Source organism: Macrosteles quadrilineatus, unplaced genomic scaffold (assembly GCF_028750875.1).
Source record: "Macrosteles quadrilineatus isolate MER2022 unplaced genomic scaffold, UCM_ALF_1.0 Scaffold_8__2_contigs__length_117827958, whole genome shotgun sequence".
Taxonomy (NCBI): domain Eukaryota; kingdom Metazoa; phylum Arthropoda; class Insecta; order Hemiptera; family Cicadellidae; genus Macrosteles; species Macrosteles quadrilineatus.
Window position 1 is genome coordinate 93,350,005 of NW_026542601.1, and position 23,149 is coordinate 93,373,153.

At 34.4% G+C, this 23,149-nt stretch overlaps 2 protein-coding genes across 5 annotated transcripts in view; one reads left to right on the top strand and one right to left on the bottom strand.

The window, feature by feature from the left end:
- The window catches only part of LOC128999235 (uncharacterized), a 57,611-nt gene extending 38,258 nt beyond the window's left edge, over window positions 1-19,353 (bottom strand). For both annotated transcript variants that reach the window (XM_054425634.1, XM_054425633.1), the window contains exons 1-3: window positions 19,271-19,353; window positions 16,899-17,056; window positions 12,117-12,258 (exon numbers count right to left, since the gene is read on the bottom strand). In XM_054425634.1, coding sequence (XP_054281609.1) covers window positions 12,117-12,258; window positions 16,899-17,045 — 289 coding nt within the window. In that variant the 5' untranslated portion in view covers window positions 17,046-17,056; window positions 19,271-19,353. The remainder of the gene's footprint in view (window positions 1-12,116; window positions 12,259-16,898; window positions 17,057-19,270) is intronic.
- A 3,670-nt stretch (window positions 19,354-23,023) lies between these two features.
- Window positions 23,024-23,149, top strand: part of LOC128999443 (tetratricopeptide repeat protein 14 homolog) — a 42,796-nt gene continuing 42,670 nt past the window's right edge. For all 3 annotated transcript variants that reach the window (XM_054425967.1, XM_054425968.1, XM_054425969.1), the window contains exon 1: window positions 23,024-23,147. The gene's annotated coding sequence lies outside the window, so the exon portion shown is untranslated. The remainder of the gene's footprint in view (window positions 23,148-23,149) is intronic.

Here is a 23,149-nt window from a genome sequence, read left to right on the forward strand (position 1 = left end):
ATTTTTATACTGTATAACGGATGATTTATATTTTTCTGTGACTCGACCTTTAATCTTAACTTAAGACAAAAAAAATTCCAATATTTTTCACCTTTCGAGGATTTGAAATCAAAACTAATTTTAATTGTTAGTAACTGTTTATCAATGAGTGTGAGCGGAGGGTGAGTTGAGTTCGAAGAAGGTTCCTAATCCGCTGGGTATCATAGCCAAATGAACGGACTATACCTTATAAAATGTGGGTTCTTAAAAATTAAAAACCATGGCATGAGATTAACTTGTGGTGATCATTATCGAACTTTACTTAATAAAAGAGCAATATTGGTAGTATTTAGAACATGTTATTGTTGACATTTAATAAAATATTAATTATTATGACACATTTTAGTTGTTTCTTGACACCACATTATACAGAATATCCCATAATTAAAGTGCCTGACTCCGGGAAGTGGTTCCATGGCTCAAAATAAAGAAAAGAGAAAGAATGAAAATAAAAACACTTTGTTTAAGATATCCAGTACCTAATTTGTATTTTTGACACAAAAACTTATGTCTAATTTTTTTCAACTGTATTTTATGAAAAATGGAATTGGCCTATATGCTAAAATATGTAATGTTATGTTGCTGTGGATATGATAACTAACTTAGACAAACCATTTTTAGAGTATCCCAATAAATAATTTAAACACCGAAACTTGTACATACACAAGAACTCATAACACATACAACCAAATATAAGCTCAGAAATAATAGTACAGTAGAGTCCCGCAAACTCGGCGTAATGTGGACTGGAAGGGTGCCGAGTCTGTGAAATGCCGGGTTATCGGGAACTAGGGTTAAAAACAAGAACAATACCATTTTTAAGCTTATTAACTACCTCTTTTATTTATATTTTTATTGCAAGTTAGTATCAAGTCATCAGATATAGTACAAAAAACCATTTGTACGAGCTGAGAATGATTTGACTTGAGCTGGCTTGAGTCCATGTTTAACTCAGACTCAAAAAATCACTAATTTTCTGAGCCCGGTGATGGCCGAGTTATCCAGACTGCCGGGTTATCGAGTGCCGAGTTTGCGGGACTCTACTGTAATATTTACAAATACTGGCGATATTGTCTTAAATGCTTATGAACTGCCAAAGTAATGAATTATAACTATAACTAATGATAAATTAATGTAACATAATCAACATACATTTCCATAAAGACCTGGCGAAGCTCATTTTAGTCTAGGAGAAACTGAACCAAGAACCAGCTTTGGTGACAGAATGTCTAAAATTACACTATTACAGATAGCTAATGTCATGAAACACTACATTGAACAAGACTTGCGACAAGCTATTTGGCAATCAAATGGGGAATAAAACAGCCATAATGAAAACTAAATTGATCTAATGATAGACAGGGTATACACAACAGTGTTAAGTTTAATAACTGAACAAATGTCAAAATTATATAGTAACAGACCGTTCCTTTCAAAAAACATAAAAAATGGCAATGTGGCGTAAGGCGTAAACAAACTTGGATAAAATCAAATAAAAATAAACCTAAATTCAAGATGCTAAGCCATTGATGTTCTGTTTCATACAAAACAATCCTGGCATTCCACAAGAGAGAGTCTTAAAAGGGCAATCACTGACTACGATTCATTTTCAAAGATTAAACTAGGCGACATCGACAAAAAAGGCTATAATATAAAATCACAAACTATATTCATTATTTGTTAATAACCAACGGCCACTTTTGTCAGAGGTCTTGATATCGAGGTTCCGCTGTACCACTTAACAAATGTTGACTAAACTGAAATGTCTCATTTAATACATATTTTAATAATAATTAGGGACATAAGTCCCTAAAAAGTTCAAAATGTAAAACAACTTATTTAAATATTCAAACAAACTAAGAATCAAATTATTTATTTGTTAAGATGGAAATGCATTTACACCATATCTTTGTCTAAAAAAGTCTCTCTGTTTTCTTTGGTTGTTATCTAAATAGCCTATATGAAATCCAATGTTAGTCTGTCGTATGTTGGTCCTTTATGCGTAACTAAACGACCATCCGATTGTGATGAAACTTTAGGGAAGTAAAATAAGTACTATACAAAATGAACAGTTTTATTAGCCACATTGAGTAATATTTTATGGTTTTAGGGTTTCATTTCCCAGTTGTCAAAGCCAATATTGACAGTTGACACGAAAATCTTTGGTTTGGTTTTTGGTTTTCAAAAACTCTTAATTATAGATAACGTTAACTGGCTAAAAAGTAAACCAACTGTGTGTATTGAATATTGGCTTGGAAATATAGCGTAATCAACTATATTAAAGTAAACAAAAATCAGCTGTGTATGCCTTTCAATGCTATTCTTATCGAGAACATTTTATGTTATATTTCAATTTCGGTTGGAATTTGGGGAATTTCTCGATTTTTCCCACCGTCACAGGAAAGAGAACTTTAATTTGAGCCCTCTCCTGTCGTTCTACGACATCCCAGTCGCCCACAACTTTGACGCAAAGAACGAAATTAATAAATAGATTTTATACTACAAACTAAATATTCTAAATTAAGATCACCAAATATTGTATGTTTAAATTTATAAACTTTGTTAGCACTGGTTGATTTTCTTGATTTTATTTTACAACCGATTCATAACACCATAGGCTAAGTCAATGGATTGACTCATTTAATTCTTAATTGAACATGAGTTTCCCTCAAGTAAATTTGTCAATTTGGCAAAATAAACAAGTTAATGATCCCCTTTCTTCAATCATCTTTCTAAGGACACATCACTGTACTGCAAGCTTTACCAATAAAAATACCTTATTTGCAGTTGCATATTCCTAATATGCAAAAAGTTACCGCCAACTAAGGATTTACCGGTAATTCACACATTACAATTTAACATTATTTCTCTAAAAAATCAAGTATGTGTACTTTCAAGTAAACAAAAACCAATATTAAAACACTTAACAAACAGGGAGTGTAGTTATACAAGTAGACATATTTGTTGGTGTTAGGCAGTAAACAGAGCTAAAACAGCCTCAAGATGGTCGAGTTTGTTTACCCCTCCCCCACCGCAACGTTATGTTTGTTTATCAGGCCAAGAAGAGGCTACTGCTTCTGCTGGCCTACACAATTTGCTATTTCTACGATTAAAAAAAATTCTTGACCTCTGAAGCATTTACGAAGCACTAGTAATCCTTATCCACTTATCGAAAAATTGTAATAGCCAACCTAAGTGCGATTTACTACAAGAGGATGCAGCTGTAAGCATTTTAACTTAAATATCAGTGATGAATGAGTGTTGAATGGAGTGAGATGTCTTGTGTAGCTCTAACTAACTAAGATCAGCTGGTTCTGTTGCTAGGACCATTTATCAAAAGCCTGCTGATCAAGGACAGCTGGGACCAAGATCACGAAAAAGCTACTGAATTTTTATTAGAATCAAATTAGTCACTTTTTGATTACTAGGCAAGTTTGCTTTACTTAACATTATTTAAAATCCAACAGAAATAAATACTTTAAAGCCTAAAAAGTTAGGCTTCTCAAAGTAAAATATACATAAACAGTAAAAAAAAACAAATAAATTAATTGATTCTTTGGAACTATTTTTATTATGATATATTTTACAAACTACCTTTGCTTTGTCTGTACACTTTAATTTTGAGAGTTGATTCATGTTGAAGGTAATAATAAAATACTGTAATAATTCTTATACTCATTTGTAAAAGTTATAATGACCATAATTGTCATTGGGGTAATAACTATTGATGGTGTCTTAAGTAGGGTGCGATCTTAGACATTAACATGATCAGTGTTTAGACGGTTCTCAAAATATTTAAAAAGTTGTAGGCCTAAGTTAAAATTTAAAAAAAAGACTGAAGCAACAACAAAATATATATTTTCTCAATCATCTCATAAGGATAACAATTTATTAAACTAATTTAACGGTTTATAAATATACAGGTTTTCATTAAAATTTATATCTGACTCACTTATAATTTATTTGTACATGTGCAGTTAATCTGTCATAAGTTACATTTCATAAGTTTCATAAGTGTACTGTGTTTGTGACATAAGTTAGTGTACTTTTTATAAGATATAAAATAGGATTAACATATTTGCTCAGAAATTAAAAGCCATACAAGCAAATTTATCACTTTTTCGAAAGAGGATAAAACACTGATAGGTGGCAGTGAAGTTTCCATGTTGAAGAATTGGTCTATTTGTGTCGGCAGACTGGAGTCTATACTTAGAATCTCTCCTGCTTCGTTTAAGTTCTCAAGTGAGTCTTAGGGGCATTTGACTTCCAGACTAAAAACCTTCACATGTGAAGGAGAACAAAAATTCTCAACAACAGGTTTTGAAACAAGTAAAGAAAATCTTACTTGGCACAAATTTGATTGTATGTGACAAAGCTGTGTAATAAGAAATTATCAAAATAAAATGTCAGGTTGTCTACCATCTTCTCTACAAATCTGTTAATTTTCAGTAACATTTTGCCAATTATAATTATATGTACATGTTTGGACAATCTGTCATAATTTATATGATAGGGATTACTAGAGTTTAAAAAAAACAAGTTGATACCCTAAACATCATTGTTGTGAGAGATTATACAATTTTATCTGTCATGCTAAATAATTAATTTGTAAAAATAAAACCTAGTACTTCTGATGTCAAATGATGAAGAAATTAAACAAACTGTTTTTGTTCACGTTGTTCATGTGGTCCTGACAAAACTCTGTAATTAGAATGTCTTCAAATTTATAACAGCAATTTTTCAATAATTTCTGTGACTCCTTATTAAAATGAGTGACTTTGGCGACGTCAGTGATCGATAGATACCCTGACATTTTATATTTGTTGAAGCCTACAATTTAATTGTTTTACTTTAAAAAAATTGTTTTCTGGCTTTGAAGGTGTCCATCAGAATTATACAAACAAGCTTTACTGATAATGAGGCATAACTAAGACCTTCTTACCCAAAAACTGAATAAGAGATTAGTGTAAGAAGCCTTGAGTAGTTTTGACTAGGGGTATCCAACCTTTTTTAATCAAGGGCCGCATTGTAAATTTTTGGAGAATATACCGGAGCGTTAATATTTAAGTGCAGAAAGGTAGCCCCCTTCCAAATACCCTACAACAGGGACGTTTTCTAATTAAGAGCTCATACATGATTTTTGAAAGTTTCTTGCTAGTTTATTTGTTGCTTATATATAACTTGTTGACTACTAAAATTCTTAGCTTTTTGTACGAATAATGCTGTGACAAAGCAAAACAATTGACCTAGCCTACCTCACATTATCTTTTATGGGTATAGAAATTGTGTTTGTCATAACAAAAAGTTGGCTCATAACATTCAAATTTTTAAGAAAGTTAATAAAAATTAATTGAACAGTTTATTTACTATGATATTATAATCTTTCTGTAATGGGAGTTTTAAATTAGGGCTATAATTAAAACACAAGATGACAAACATCACCAAATCTTAAACAAACTTGCTTAGTAGCGATAAGAAAACTTGGCAATGTGTTAACAAGGAGTGTGAAGCTAAAATGGACATTTTTAGAGTGAATTTTGTATTTGCCACTTCAAGGTAAGCCCAACCAGGTTTAAAAATTGTTATCCTGATCTGGAAACTGAGAATTGTACTTGAATGTAATAATAATAATAATAATAATAATAATAATAATAATAATAATAATAATAATAATAATAATAATAATATCACTTTATTGTCATAAAACATTTCACATTTCCAGCAAAGCTGGTTAAACAGATGACATTGTCATTTTTTCTTAGCTAACAAAAATTAAAATTAAAACTAAGGATTAAAATTAAACTAGTCACTTTTTAAAAAAACAGTCATTTAAATACTCTTCTATTGTATAATATTTCTTTTTTATAAGGAATGTTTTTAATTCTTTCTTAAACTTTACAATGCTATTGATATTTTTAAAATGAGCAGGTAGACCGTTGTAAAGCCTCAGACTCATGTAGTACGGCGATCTTTCATACAGGCATAGCCGATGTCTTGGATACTGCAAATTATTTTTTGAACGTGTTTGGTATTGATGAATAAATTGATTGTCTATAAATAATTGTGCATTACTCTTGAAGTATACCAGAATTTTATAAATGTAAAGTGAAGGCATTGTTAACATTCCATATGTTTCAAAAAGCGGTTTACATGACATTTTTTTCGTGTAAATGATAAGATTCTTAAAAACTTCTTTTGTATCTTAAAAATGGTTGAGGCATATGATGTTGAGCCCCATAACTCAATACCATATTGCATAATGGAAAAAAATATGGCATAATAAACTATGACCTTTGTTTTAGAATCTATTATGTTTCTTAAAACATACATCTGGAAACAAGCTGTATGTAATTTTTTAGCTAATATTTCAATGTGATGTTTCCAAGTCAAATTTTTATCAATATTTAAGCCTAAAAATTTGGTTTGTTCAACAAAAGCTAAAATATCATTTTCATATGGTAATTCAAAAATTATGTTTTGCTTATTTTGTAGTGTTTGGAATTGCATAATATTGTTTTAGAATTATTAAGTTTTAAACCATTCGCCGCAAACCAGCTAGTTAAATCTACAATGGAACGATCAAGCTCTAATCTAAGAGTATGTACATCATTTGCTTTTACTATAGCTGTAGTGTCATCAGCATATAATATTAGGTTTGATGATACATTGTTAGGAACATCATTTATGAATATTAAAAATAACAAGGGACCTAAAATTGATCCTTGGGGTACACCACAATTGATGGTTTGCCATTTTGAAATGAAATGTTTACCATTTTTCTTAATGACAGTTCTCTGTTGCCTGTTTTAAAGTGGTAAGTATAATGTACCAGAGGTTACAATGATGACCAATAGCCATAACTCAATTTATTGAATGATTATAGCTGTCCTAGCATCAACTGCAGAGATAAGTGAGGCACTATTTTCGGCAGTTGGAGTCAACAGTGGGAGGTTGAGATTTCTCTGAGTCAAAACACAAACTAGCCACGAGTCGAGTGACTCACACCATCGACCATGTTAAAACATGCAAAATAACATTACTGTAGCAATTAAAAACTGGCAGCATCAAAATTTTACTATTTTACTACTAAATTTTAATGTATTTTTTTTAATTAATTTTTATTAAGTAGAGATTATAGTTGAATAAATACACTTTGGAAAAATATACTCCCATTTTCTAGAGTTGAGAAAAATCATTGTTAGCATATAAAATATCTAAATAAAAAAAATACCCTCCCTTATTGACAAAAAAATATTGAAATGTTATGCAATTTTAGTTATAGCTAAGCCATATAGCTAAGCCATATGATATTTAAACTTAAATAATGCTTAAATCCTTACTTTAAAAAAGTAAATTTGTATCAACGAAACTAAGGTAGCTTTTTATGACTACAAACATTCAATCTTACATCTTCTTACTGGAGGAATATGCGTACTTCTAGCTTAAATAAATTACTAATCCTTTGATAATATTTGCTCAATTATTGTGTTAAATAATAATTTACTAATATCACTTTTCATTTATTTATTTATCCATTCATCTATTATTCGTTTATTCATTCTTTCATTTATGCGTGTATTAATTTATTCACTTCCGATGCATCTGATCTAAGACAAAATAAAATCTAAATCTAAATAAATTCTTAGAAATATTGTACAATTACAATGAGATTTCATGTAAAATTAATTTTAAACACAATCTAAAACAGCTTTTTTACCAGTGGTCAAGTCTTCACAAGCTTTACAATAAAATATATCTAACTAAAGTGTATTAACTAAGAAAATTTTTACATGACAATTTTTACCACAGATATAACACAAGGTTTAAAAATAGTTTTCAGTGACCAATCCAGTCTGCGTCTCATTGAAAAGACACCAACATTCATGGGTAAAAAGTAGTTACCAGTAGCAGTAGGTTTACAAAATATAGAAAGTACAATTAGATTTAAAAGGAATTTGTCAACATTTTCAATAGAAAAAAACTACCATATTAATGAATGTTTATTGTAAAATACTTCTAAAATAAGTCAGCATTTTATTTTTAATTATAAAATGTAAGATTTACCAACAATGTATTTATCAAAATTTATTTATTTAGGCTACTATAATTTGACAATGTCCACTGTTTTATAGCCATGCTATCTAGAAACGTTATTGTGACAATAAAGTTTGATTTGATTTAATTTACATAAATATGCTTTTCGAACAGTAAAATTATTGTTACCAATTCAAATTACTGTGTTTGTCAGACGGTGTTGACCGTTGTGATCACAGTCTGGCTTCATGGCACAGAGCCAAAGCCGGCCTGCAGTCTCTGTTAATTTAGAACCGACAACTCAGGAAGTCCAACGTAATATTTATAAATCTCACCAATCAACCAATCGTCTCAAGTTTATGTTTCTGTATTTTACATCTCAGTTGGTTTCTCATGTCAAATCTTTCTATCTTTCCGGTTATACAGTATACCTCAGCTGATTGAAATGTTTCAGGATTTTAAAAAAATAAGAGGAGTGAAGGACAGTTGATGTTTTTGAGTATAAAAGTAAAAATCCAATGGTCTAGTGAAGCTAAAAATAGTCGCTAAATTACTAACTTTATATGTATGTGTAAGAGTGATTGTCGGTTAACAATTTTTACTATATATACAATTTACAATATATTACTAAGAATAATTATATTTTAATTAAGCTAAACTAAGAATTGAAAAAGTTAAAAGTAGTTTAAATTTGTGATTAGTACTTATTCAACAACAAATTCAAACAATGTTGGGTTTTTTCAACTACGAAAAAATCCTGGTAAAATGTCTACCTAAGATTCTATAGTCTATTGAGAAATGTTTTAATAGTTTGAATGTTATTTAATTGTTATCCATTTAGTAGAACGTGCTATGTATCAAACAGGACCAACAGAAGCACTATCAAAAAGTCTATTTGTTGAGGTATGTAAATCGTTCATGCATTTCTGTGTATTCATCCGAACCACAGAACTTCTCATCAAAGTAATTACTGTTTAATTGTGACAGTATAAACACAAACTCAGAAATGATCAAACTTAAATTAATTAATGGGATCAAGGACCCTCGTGAAACAAACATACCGACCTCTATCTTTGCCTGAGTCAAGGGCCACACCAAAAAATTTCAGAGGGGGGGACTTGCCGAAAGGGTCTGCAGGTTGTCAAAATTTGTGGGTCAGGCTGGGTACCAAGACATCGGTTCAAGCCATAAATCACTTTCGGACCAAGCAGGTCAGATAACTTTTTCTCTTGAGACAGGCTTATATTCACTTGCCTTTGCAGTAAGCGTCTGCAAAAATTGCGCTGTTGAAAATAGTCAAATTCACTGCGATTGCAGCAGACAAGGATGGTTTCAAACATTCTCAATCAAAGGAGACGATCACTATTGCGTCGGAACCTCAGGAGACACTCAAGATTTTACGACGACCTTGGGAGGTGTTGGTGATTCCTCTGTTACTACAGAAGATATTCAGGATTTTTCTATGGATACAGAATATGTTCACGATTCTGCAGAGGTTGAAGGAGAAGATCAAGATTTTGCTGAAACCACAGACAAGGTTTATCGAAACATTTACGATTTGTGACCGCAGAAAAAGTTTATGATATTATTACGACCGTAGCAGACGTTCCCAATTCCTGTGCCTTAACAGAAGACTTTTTTTGTGATCGATGAAGACGATTGTCTTATCAACAAAAGAGACAATCACGATTTCACTGGTGGTGCTGAAGATGCTCACGTTTTTGCCTTGCCGCGGGAGACATTCAAGACTCATAAATAGGAATTTCTTATAAACGTAATATCAATGAGCTCACAAAGGAAGGTACTTCAAATCTATCACTAGTTCCTTGTTCTTGACTTCCTCCATCACTATTCTGGCCAGTTTCTACCTCTATGTTTACAGTATTAATAAAAGGGAAAATCGACGCTGTTGCCAAGTAAGAATTGTGTTATGTGATTAAACTTTGATTATTTGTGGTTGATACCTTGACTGGAAAACAGGGTTTTGAATTGGTGGGTAATTATCCACTTTGTGGGTACCTATTTCAGTCATTGTGGGTATTTTTGTGGGTATTATATTTTAGTGGCTAATGGCTTATGATAAAAGCTAAAGCAAGCTTGAATTGATAAGTTAAACCAATGAATACAATAGTTATTTGTGCAACTAGTGAGCAAAGTGAGCAATTGCCTCACTCGAGAGAAATCCTTACTGGGAATGGTTTCTCGAGTGAGGCAATTGCACTTTGCACTCGAGTTGCACATTATATTTTTCCTACAGTTCCCATAAAACAAAAAAATTGGTAAAGAAACGTAACATATTTTTACACAGAAGTGAACTTTTAATATGACATTTAATGTGATGACAAATACAACAGCTGACCAGCTGATTTACGGCCAGTGCTGCCAACGTATTTCGCGCGCGTACGAACTTGTCTGCATGTTACGCGCTCACTATTTCGTGCCTTCACGTTGCAAATCTGAAGTGAGACAATGTTTACATTGTCTGTTGTCTCACTAATGAGCGAATTGGCCACTTTGCTTTCTCAAATCAGTGAGAGGACATGTACATTGTTAGGTAACTGTAGGAAAAATCTATACTCATTGGTTAAACTAAACTAAACATATCTTAGCAATGCAATATTGAAATATATCGTCTGTTGACAGATGCAGATGATTGTAGAAATCTGTTTACACTGACGATGGATTTTTGTGCCATTTTAAAACCATTTTATAAAAAGCCTACTTTAATGCTTCTTAATCTACAAAAATGTGATTAAAGACCACGATTCATTCTGCATAGTGGTGTAGCCAAAATGGTAGAGGGGAAATAAAGAACACAGACATAGCATTAAGATTTTATCTAGCCTTACTAAATTGCGGAAAGACCTCGTTTGAGATCTTAATTTACGAACAAGCAATGGCTTGACTGTGAAATCTCATCACTGATCTAAATCAGTTGCAATAGCAAAAAAAAAAAAAAAAAAAAAACAAATAATTGTTGGAAACACATCATCTTGTTGCTAGCTTGGCGCTGACTTCTACTTAGCAGTTGAACTTTCCTGTAACTGCACTATATGCCTCGCCGTCTGACAAAGATACAATCCCCTGCCAATACATTACAACTAAGAGACATTGGGTTTTGGAAATGTTTAGGGTTCGCCACAACATATCCAAGAGTCTTGAGACTTAAATGTGGTGCAAAAAAAGACATGTGTAAATTAACAATAATAGATTCAGCCAATTTGAGTGATGAAGAGAAAGGCAATTAAATCAAGAGACATAATTAATTTTCCCATGTCAGATCAAAACCTAAAATTGTGTTTAACTACTCCTGGTAACCACTTAATCAAGCATTACCGTAATAACCTTAATGAGTTAACTAAACATCATGGTTTAAGCTGGCATAAAATTATTAGGTAAAAAGATGTCAAATCATGTTAAGAGATTGCCTATTTCATTCTTCAGTTCAACTAACTTATTTAATTGCTCTAATAGATACCTTGTATACATTTTAATTAGGGCAACATGGTGTACAGTTATGTTTTAAAAATTAAAAAAAAATCTGTTACAGAGTTTAAATTTCTCAAGATTAATTTTGAAATAATATTTAACGAGGGGCATCAACTCAAAACACAACTCTACTGAAATAAGTCAGCAATAACTATTTCATTTATTTGATTTAGATCCATTTAAAAAATGTGATATAGGGCCTAGTGATGAAACAAAGAATGCCCATTAGGCTATGTAACATATCATATTGATGTTTTTGGTCCATAATCACTTCTTGAATATTTAAATGGTAAATGGTAAAATGGTAACATAAATTTATGTTAATCCCCTGCCAGTGTGTTTCGTGTTTTATTTATTTAAGTGTTAATGTCTTTGTGTGTTCTTAAAAACTGACGATCTGGCAAGAGTGACAACAAGAGCCTGATGATGTTATAACCATGAAACCAGTTGCTCACTACAACAAATTTAGGATCACAGACGGAATCAGGTAATTTTATGCCATTTTAATATGTAACATAGCCTGGGCGTAATGTAATACAAATGATGTAGCTTACCAGAAATATTAGGTATATGCTTCAATTTTGAACCAGGAATGATATTAGAGATAGGAACAAGCAGCCCATGCTTTGGTTGGCAAACAAAGAGAACTCTGCCTTTCCATGATCCATCAATCCCTCCAAACGGTAAAGCTTCATCCTAGAACAAAAGGTACCATAACTCATAGGGTGCAGTACCATACACTAAGTATTTTAGGCCTCCAAAATACAACTTAACAAAAGAACCACTCACTAACAGTACAGTGTTGGCCTAGCTCAACCCTGACTCGCGGGAAATAAATGTATGTTTTCTCCTTCAGATGTTTACTTACATCGGTAGAGCACCACTTATAGTGAAAATCCAGGGAATTCGTAATTGGCCATCGTTCAAAGCAAAGCATGTCAATACGAGCAAGTTACAAAAATTACACTAAATCATATTAATGTGCCTTAGAGACTAAAAAACTGAAGTTTTCTCCCTGTTTTTAATATGTAGATAAAAATAAATCGTTGCTTGTCAACAGGACCGTAACTAGGAAATTGTGAGACAGGCACCCGCCAAGGTCGCCGCTACATTAAGGGTGGAAAGTTGATCATTAAATATAGCCTACTGTAAGTGTTTTAACGAGGAACGGATGAGTCCTAAAATTTTACGAAATTTTTGAGAGGACATAGCCTATTCTTCGAAACACACACATAGTCAAAACGGGTTTTTAAAATACAGGAAAATAAAATGTGCTAGTTGTTGTCCTCGAGTTTATGTAGGAAAAACGGGGTGTACTTTCAAAACAGCAGCATCCGAGCATCATCCTAACCCAAAAAACGACAAACAAAAATCAACGTTTGCTCAACACCTGATAGATGAAAATCACGTCCTAAATAACCTTGACACTGGCTTGGAAATCCTTCACACCTGTACAAGAGGCAACAAATTAGATACCCTGGAAGAATTTGAGGAACTGATTTCAAACAATAAAATACAATAATATATTGGTTCGTACCCTCTATGCAATCACATGGTGTCTACTAAACCTGGTTTGAAAAATTCAAGGAGTTTTCCAGGAGAATTCAAGACAAATTCCTGAATTTTAAGGAGCTACTATCGGAACCCGTTTAACTAATCGCAACCCGCTAATAAATGAAAATGATTATTATTAGGCTATTATTATTATTAATAATAATGATTATTATTATTTGAAACAAAACATTTCCAAAGAATAATATTTTATACAACATAATAAAACAATATAACTGGTAGGTAAGGCGACACCAGTTATCATCTCCCGCGATTGTGGGAATATCAGTGAGCATATCTTGCAGTATCTTCAACACCAGCGACAAAACGTCACACCGTCAACGATCACGGCAACACCCGTATGCATATTTTGCGGTTTGGGCGACACCGATAACCGTCTCTCGCGATTGCGGCAATACCCGTAGGCATATCTTGCGGTTTCGGCAACACCGATAATCGTCTACCGCGATCGCGGCAATAGCCGTGAGGAAATCTCGCGGGTTCGGCGACACCGATAATCGTCAACCCGTGATCGCGGCAACACCCGTGGGCATATCTCGCACTTTCGGCGACACCGATAATCATCTCTCGCGATCGCGGCAATACTTGTGAGCATATCTTGCGGTTTCGGCAATACCGATAATCGTCTCCCGCGATCGCGGCAATACCCGTGAGCATATCTTGCGGTTTTAGCAACACCGATAATCGTTTCCCGCGATCGCGGCAACACCCGTAGGCATCTCACGTGGTTTCGGCGACACCGATAATCGTCTCTCGCGATCGCGGCAATATCCGTGAGCATATCTTGCGGTTTTGGCGACACCGATAATCGTCTCCCGCGATCACGGCAACGCCCGTAGGCATCTCACGTGGTTTCGGCGACACTGATAATCGTCTCTCGCGATCGCGGCAATACCCGCGTGAGCATATCTTGCGGTTTCGGCAACACCGATAATCGTTTCCCGCGATCGCGGCAACACCCGTAGGCATCTCACGTGGTTTCGTCGACACCGATAATCGTCTCTCGCAATCGTGGCAATACTCGTGAGCATATCTTGTGGTTTTAGCAACACCGATAATCGTTTCCCGCGATCGCGGCAACTCCCGTAGGCATATCTCGCACTTTCGGCGACACCGATAATCATCTCTCGCGATCGCGGCAATACTTGTGAGCATATCTTGCGGTTTCGGCAATACCGATAATCGTCTCCCGCGATCGCGGCAATACCCGTGAGCATATCTTGCGGTTTTAGCAACACCGATAATCGTTTCCCGCGATCGCGGCAACACCCGTAGGAATCTCACGTGGTTTCGGCGACACCGATAATCGTCACTCGCGATCGCGGCAATACCCGTGAGCATATCTTGCGGTTTCGGCAACACCGATAATCGTTTCCCGCGATCGTGGCAACAAAAGCGGTAGTGTTTCGGTTAGGCGACGATTCCGATGACTGGGCTACGGATTCCCGGAGGTTTGGGTGGATTCCTGGAGTTTTCCAGGACATTTCAAGGTAAGATAAAATTCCCGGAGGTTTCCCGGTTTTCCCGAATTTCCCGGAGAGTAGACACCATGAATCAGGGGCTATACTACACTACGGCCGTTTCGGAGATAACTCAAACTTGGTATAATCAACTCCCACACAAATTCAGCAGCCAATCCAATTTTTGAGAAAATTATAGAAATCAAACAGAAAAGAAATAATTTGAGAAGATAGGTTGGTACTCCGTGTTATCAGCTGTTCCAGTCATCATTGTAACTCCTGCAGTGACCAGGATTGAACAGTCGGTCGTCAGTTTTTAGCTGTGCACGTGCTTTAAGTGTTTTAGTATATTCATGTATCCATCCTATTTTTATGTGTTTAATATTTATTCAACCCCTGATGCAATGCAAATGAAGACTTTTTGTATTAAGTGTAACAAGACCATAGTTTAGTGTACCACTACGCACCTGACGATGGAGTTATCTCCGAAACGGCCGTAGTGCAGTATAGCCCCTGATTGCGTGGATGGTAAGAACCAAATATATTATTTTATTTTCACGCAATCTGCGACACTCAAGAATCTTATCTTACTTCTTACTAACATTATAAATATGAAAGTTTGTGTGCTTGTTAGTTTGAAGTTCAATCACGCATTAACTACCGCTGAACGGATTGAGCTGAAATTTGGTATGATGATAGCTTACGTTCCCGATTGACATATAGACATACTCTATCCCATTGTGACATGTTTTTGATTTATAACTAATTTGTGATATTGTGCAAATATTTGGTAGTGTACTTTTTTCTGTTGTTTAGGTGCAGTTGTAGACCATTATTATGGCTGTGGTAGATGTGTTATACCATAAATTAAAAGAACCAAATTTTCTCAAACCGTGGCCTCCCTCATTTCAAAAAGACAAAGCATGAGTATAACTGCAATGAGCATCTATACTTATTTAATACGCAAGCAGGATTTTTGTGACAATTACTCCTCCGAAACTACTGAACCGATTGACATGTTTTTGGTGTCATTGGAAAGAGCGTAACGTGAAGTTGTGCAGGAAACTTTCTTTTTAGGGAAATAATTAGAGGGTGAGGCCCTGGGGCCCTTTAAAGTTTCATATTTCTCCATAAGATTAACATGGGAAACAAACATTGTTTTGAAACTCCAGCTGTTGTCAGAAATTAAATATTACATTTGCTTTGACATTTAAATGTATACAACCAGAACTGTCAAATGCCTGAAGAATAACACATGTTGTTAATTGTAAACAGTCAATGTGTAAATTATCTATGTTGTATTAAAAATGTGTATAGTTTAGGATGTTGGTTTGTGTTTAATGATATAAGTTATTAATCATTGCATTTTTATTTTAAGGATTTGGCATGTAAGTATGCCTATGATAAATAACTCCATTTCAGAGTTCTGCCAGTTTTTGCCTAACTCTGTTCTGTAGAGTTAAAAGTAGCCTACACCCTACACCTACAAATTGGCTACATAACTTAGGTACGGTACATTATAAAATCTGACAGCCTTTTTACTTTGAGTTAAATTGTAAGCTTACCTTTTCCCGTCCATGGACAGTTTGATAGTTAAACATTAACCCTTTAAACTGGAATAGGATTGTTATGTAAATTGTGAGTATTTTTATCAGTTAATAATATTTTAGTTGACTCTTTTAAAGTCATCGGAAATTATGACTGTTATTAGTAATTAAACAAGTCATTTGTTTATTTGTAACTCCTCGACTCATGTACTTATTTGAAATTGCTCGATTTCGAGCAACATGTACACTAGTTTTATACTAATATGCCAACCCCGTACGAAGGACGGGTACTCTGCTAGTATAAAATAAATTACAATTCAAATCACACTTCATTTTCAATAGTATTTTAAATCATAGGAGGGAACCAAGACCAAGGGGGCCAAGTACAGCTGATAACGCCACCTACGACACAACAATGCAAGGATGAATCTTCTAGTCAGCTACTTGCTCAAGTGCGGAAATGTACGTTCCTCAACAGGCCTGTTTTTTTTTTTTTTTTTTATTATTATTACCCTTTTTGACTAGCCTATGTGTGTGTTTTATGTGATATTTATGTTTTGTGTTATAACGACACCTTATGGCTGAACGTCTTATGATGGCACAGTGATGCAGAAACGACCGTAACATTTGTTACACTACAGAAGCTGGTTGACAAAGGTAATATTTTGATATAGTTATTAAACCAAGCTCAGGGCGTGAAATATGGATTGCAATTTTATTTCTTTAAATATTTACGCATTTTATAGATTTAACTTACCAGCTCCAGACCAACTGTCCAATCCGGTCCGATTTCTGGAAGCTGACCAATCCATCGGACAACTCCAGGTTTAGGAAGTCCACTACCACTTCCTAACCACAATGTTCGTTCACCGACCAAAACTGGTGGACCCTGCCAGCCACTCATGCTTTTACAAACTGAAAAAATTGAAAACGTATAAATTTAAATTTCAGTACCTACTGTAAGTTATTTTAGGCCTTTTAATGTGTGAATTAAGTAGATAAGTCATAATCATTTAATTAAGCCTGATAAATATTATGGAACCATTAAGCCAATAAATAATTGATTAGGCCGAGACATAGTATAGATTTACGTTGTTTTAATGTTCCAGACCTAACCAGGGGCGAACTTACCTATGGGCGGACGGGACGAGGGCCCCCCCCCCTGCACAGTAGGCCCTAGTTTTTCTAATTTTTTAAGTTCAAAAATTAGGCACTTACCTAATGGTCTTTCTTGTTTTGCGTAGTTGAAAATTACAATCGTGGGAAACTGTTACGAATAGGCCTACCGAAAGTTGCCGCAATCGCAAGAAATCATGACAGCCGTTGCCGCGATCACGGGAAACCATCACGAATTTTGCCGTGATTGAAATATGATCCTAGATAATGGCCGCGATCGCAAATAATTTTCACCAGTATTGAGATAATGGTGGATGTAGCCGCAATCGTGTAAGATACTTACAACGTTACTGCAACTCTGGCGTTGCCACGCTCACGGGGAATTGTCAGGGACTACTCCGAGATCCCAAAAAATAGTCAAAGGATTTGAACAAATCACTGGAGACGATCGCGACAAACCCTGGATGTGAAATCATCAAAGATGTTGTCCCTAACTTATTGCCTAGAAGTTTTTTTGCTTGCATTTTTGAAATTAGTAATTTGAAGTGTTTTTCTCAGGATTTTAATTTTTACCAAAACGGTCTGCCGGCGACATTTAAACTAACAAATCGATACATTATAACCTAAACTTTAACTTACCTAATCTAACCTACCTTCAAAGGACTTAATGCAGTCACCAATTCACATAAATCAAGACCTACCGCCCTTACATGCTTTTTCTGACATCAACAGGAGAGAGATCCTTACATTCTAGAGGTTTGGTTTGGTTAGATTATGTTAGAATAGCGCCATTTTATTATGTAATTTCCAAACGGCGAAATATAAATCATTAATAAGAATAAAATACTGGTAAAAATAATACATTTTTTTAAATGTGTTAACTATTGGTCTTAGAAAGTGAAAAGTGTAACTTAATCACGTGATTTCCATATTGCAGAATCAGTGTTAGCTAATAAAGTTGTCACTTCCTTTTGCTGATTTGCTTGGCTATGATTGAAAACAATCAGCGGTTGGCTTACTTAACCCATGGGCGTAGTTCATCCCACTTGTAAATGTCATCCATCCTACATTGTTTATTAAATTGTAAGTAGGCCTAATGTTGTATTTTATTACCGTAGGGCGATATCTTGAGAAATATTCATCAGCGGTGAAAAAAAATGGTATATTTAGATTCAGGAGGTAAAAAAACTAAGTATAAAGTAAGATATCAAAATTGAAAATTCGTTTGGAGGCACCTATAATACGGAATAAATAACTTACCGGCATGAAAAGCAAAATCTTTGACAAAAAGTAAAAGTTACCGATGGGATTCGAACCAGGGACCTCTTGCATAATGTATCAGCCAAGCACTCTATCCACTAGACCACAAACACCGATGGCTTTAAGTTTACATCGTATCGTTGTGGTAATGGCGTTCCGGGCCCCCACAACCCGGTGACGTCACTGCCGGACGCCTAATCCAAGTCCGGTTACCGGACGCGTATCCTCTGTGTAACTAATATATATAACTTACAAAAATAGATAAGGGAAAAGTTTAAATGTTTTTTTTTTTTTTTTGTCTTTTGAACCTAAATAACTTAGACCTATAAAATTGAGGTTTTGTAAGCAAATCAAATACTTAGGCCTAGCCTATTTAGGTCTAGACTTAAAACCGGTAACTTAAGTTAAATACCTAATCCACAGAAAGGATGTATTTTAAAATTATTTGGCCTGGCCTGATACCATAGATTAGAATGAGTGTAGAGCCTATTGATTCTGAAATTTCATGTAAAATGATTTAAACCTCAGGGAAAAGTGTACAACTTAAATAATAGTAACTATACCTACTAATCTAGATCCTGAATATTACTTGAGCTCCGAAGTTTATAGTCCCAAAATTGTAGAAGTTATTTTTAACTCATTGCAGTCTGATAAAAATTGTTTTACAATACTTACCGACTAAAATGTCAAATATACTTAGTTTTTAAAAATAATATAGCAATATTTAATGATAAGAGAATAACTCTAGCTTACCATGCAATTTAAAACATTATAAAACACTATAGTAATTAGTCACTTTTAGGTATTGTAGTAATTTTGTCTTTTGTCTTCTTCTTGTCTCACTTCACTTGCCAATTTTGCCCAGATTCAAAGAAACACGCACAGCTGAGAGCCAGGCGCGAACCAAGGTTGTTTGTACTTTTTTTTATTATAATGGTCACAGTTCACAGTAAATGTGGCCGTGTTGATACATGAGACGATGAGACTAAAATGGACCATTGGTTATAAACACTGTGAGTAGTCAATGGGTATATAGCACTATAAAGCTTTTATCTTGGGAATCGTAATCGTGGACATTACTCGCGTAGCTTTTTCTTTGACCGATGTCTTATGGTTTCCCATAACATATGATATAATTTATAATTTAATTACGTTGTAAAAAGTGTACTCAAAATTATTTTATAATAATATTTTGTTTAGTAGTACCATAGACTAACCAACGTATGTTTTATCTATGGTAGCACTTGTTGAGTTTGACTACTCCAGTTGTTTTGTAAGGTGGGTAAGGTACTACAGTAGTGTATTTATTTTATTTTATTTTATTTATAACTTAAGTTTATATTTACATAATTTAAAGCATCAATTCAACCAGATTCCCCCCCCTTTAAAAATTAAGCTAAATTTCTTCATACTTCCATCTCAGGTTATGTAAAAAAAAAATTAACTAAAGCAAATGGGGCTTCATTACGTACTAAATGGTACTACTGTACTGTAATGATTAACAAAATACCGTCTACCGTCCACCTTGCAACTTTGAAACTGCCAACTTGCACTTGCGCCACTTGCTATATTATGTGCTCGTTGCTTGCTTGTGTCCAGTAGCGTATCCATATCCTTTCTAAGAAGCTTTGAAGCTATTATAGTCCAGGAGCAAACTGCACATATCCAGCTTCCGTGGGATTTTTTGTGAAGGGAATGTGTGACTATGTGGAATCTCTTTATTATATGTCACATAATGGTGTAGTACCGGGTGTTTACCCTCAAATTGCGGGGTTTGGTTTTTATGACGTCTTAAATCCAAGATGGCCGCCATGTGTGACATCTATTCATTAAATTGATAATTACTCTTTCCAGAGTAAAATAATCGAATTTTAATTTATACCATTGAATTCAGCTCAAAAAATCAAACAATTTGGTGTTTTGAATCATTGCTCTATGACCATTGGTTACCGAGATATTGAAGGCGGAAAACACAGAACATTGTCCCCAAGCAAGACCCACTACCCCCATGTTATCCTTATGGGGAAAAAATAAAATTGTATATCTAGCTTATTACTCAGCATATCTTAATGATAATTGGCATATGGCTTCATTTAGTAGAGATCTACTTGATTATGGCCTAAAATCCCCCATTTTTACATTCCCGTTGCAGCAAACCTGCATACTCACTTCCCATGGTATTCTTAAGGTCAATATTTTTGCATACTTGTCCATGAACATACTTTGAGAAATGATGATGTGTGGCTCCATTTTAATTATTTATTGAAGCATTTGCAATTCGTTGAGTATACAGGTCTGCTGTTACGGGCGTATTGTAGCAATAAAAAAATCTCACAAATGATAGGTATAAAATAAAGTAAAATAGACTATAGTTCTGGGTCATATGTAATTTCTTGTGATTTTGTATTAAGCAATTGTATGATTGGTGGTGATAGATAGGTAATGACATATAGAATCGTGTACTACCGGGTGTTTTGTCTGAAAGTGTGGCCTAGCGGCCACGGCGGGCCAAAAACACTATTTTTGGCCCGCCGTCTTGGATCCACCATATTGGATATTAATACAAATTTTTAAATATAATGCTGGTGTTGTGACTCATTATTATAAACTAGATGTTTACGCTAATTTCAATTCCGAAAACCGTTTGTAAATATCGTTTTTCGTTTCGAAGATATATTGAAATGAAAACTCCCCCCATATATTTCTTACGGGCGTTTCGTACTTTGATTATTTTTCAGATTATTTTTCTCATATATCCAGTTCTTATTATCGCTTGTAATTCGTTCTAGTCTTGAAGTATTCTGTGATGTAAGAGCTTTTATTTAAGCTATCGATCATTAAAATTGGATGAGTGAGAGTTGAGCTATGAACCACAACACAATATTAAATTTAACTTTTTCCAAATCAGTTTTTATTAAAAGATTTACATATCGGGTTGCTAATACGTCAAAGGGTTCATTCTAGCCTCAAATTACTCAGTAAATGTTTGGTTAAAAATTTTATTAATCACTTAATGAAATCTGACTAATTGAAAATTAATCATTGACCTTTATTTAACATTAATGATTATATTTATTTTGAAATTTGTCTTTGGTTAAAGCAATTAAAGACATACAGGGCTGGTCATCAGGGTTACAACATTTGTTTGGTGTAAGTACAAAGTAAATTATGTGTGATGAGGCATATAAGACATATAAGGCATATAAGAGGTTCCACGTCTGAAAATTGTAACACTGATGACCTTACGAAACGTCCGTAAGAAATATATAAAGGAGAGTTTTTATTTGAATATCTCTTCCAAACGAAAAAAGATATTTAAAAACATACTTCAGCATTGAAATCAGCGTGAAAATCTAGTTCATAATGATGTGTCACAACACTTCTAGCATTGCATAAAAAAAGTTATTAATATCCAATATGGCGGATCCAAGATGGCGGCCGAAAACATCAGCTTGGCCACACTTTCAGACATGTCATTACCTATCTATTGCCAACAATCATACAATTGCTTAATTCAAAATCCTACAAAATTACATATGCCTAACAACTATAGTCTAAATTTATTTTATTTTCTACCTATTTTATACCTGTGATTTGTTTATAGATACAATACCCCCGTAGCAGCAGACCTGTATACTCAACGAATTGCAAGTGCTTTAATTAAAATGGGGCCACACATTAACATCTCTCAACACGAAAGGTTCATAAACAAGCATGCAAAAATTTTCCATAAGAATAAAATAACATGGGAAGTGAGTATGCAGGTTTGCTGCCACGCAAATGTAAAAATGGGGGATTTTAGGCCATAATAAAGTAGATCTCTTCTAAATGAAGCCACATACCAATTATTATTAAGATATGCTGAGTAATAAGTTAGATATACAATTTTATTTTTTCCCCATAAGGATAACATGGGGGTAGGGGGGTCTTGCTTGGGGACAATGTTCTGTGTTTTCCGCATTCAATATCTCGGTAACCAATGGTCATAGAGCAATGATTCAAAACACCAAATTGTTTGATTTTTTGAGCTGAATTCAATGGTATAAATTAAAATTCGATTTTCTTACTCTGGCAAGAGTTATTATTAATTTAATCAATAGATGTCACACATGGCGGCCATCTTGGATTTAAGACGTCATAAAAACCAAACCCCGCAATTTGAGGGTAAACACCCGGTACTACACCATTATGTGACATATAATAAAGAGATTCCACATAGTCACACATTCCCTTCACAAAAAATCCCACGGAATACAGTTTGCCCCCCGACTATTAACCAGAACCACTAAAATGGACAAGGAATGGAACTTGAAAGTGTGAACTCATGAAATCGTGACGTCGAGCATACGTCGTGGAACGTCCTTTGAGACTTGCGGGAACTCGACCCCGTTCGCGTCCGTCTTTCTCGTTTTCTCTCGTTCTTGTGTGGTGTCCCGGTGTCCGAGACGAGAAACGAGAGAAGGAGAAGAGAAGACTAACTGAAGTACTGTACAGAACAGAAGGAAGAACAAGATGGCCGGTAATTCTTTCAACTTCAACCAACGACTGTCGTCATCGTGTTGATCATTGAAAATAGCTTTAACAAATATTATGTTGACTCTTTAATTCATCTATTAGCCAATTAATTGAGGT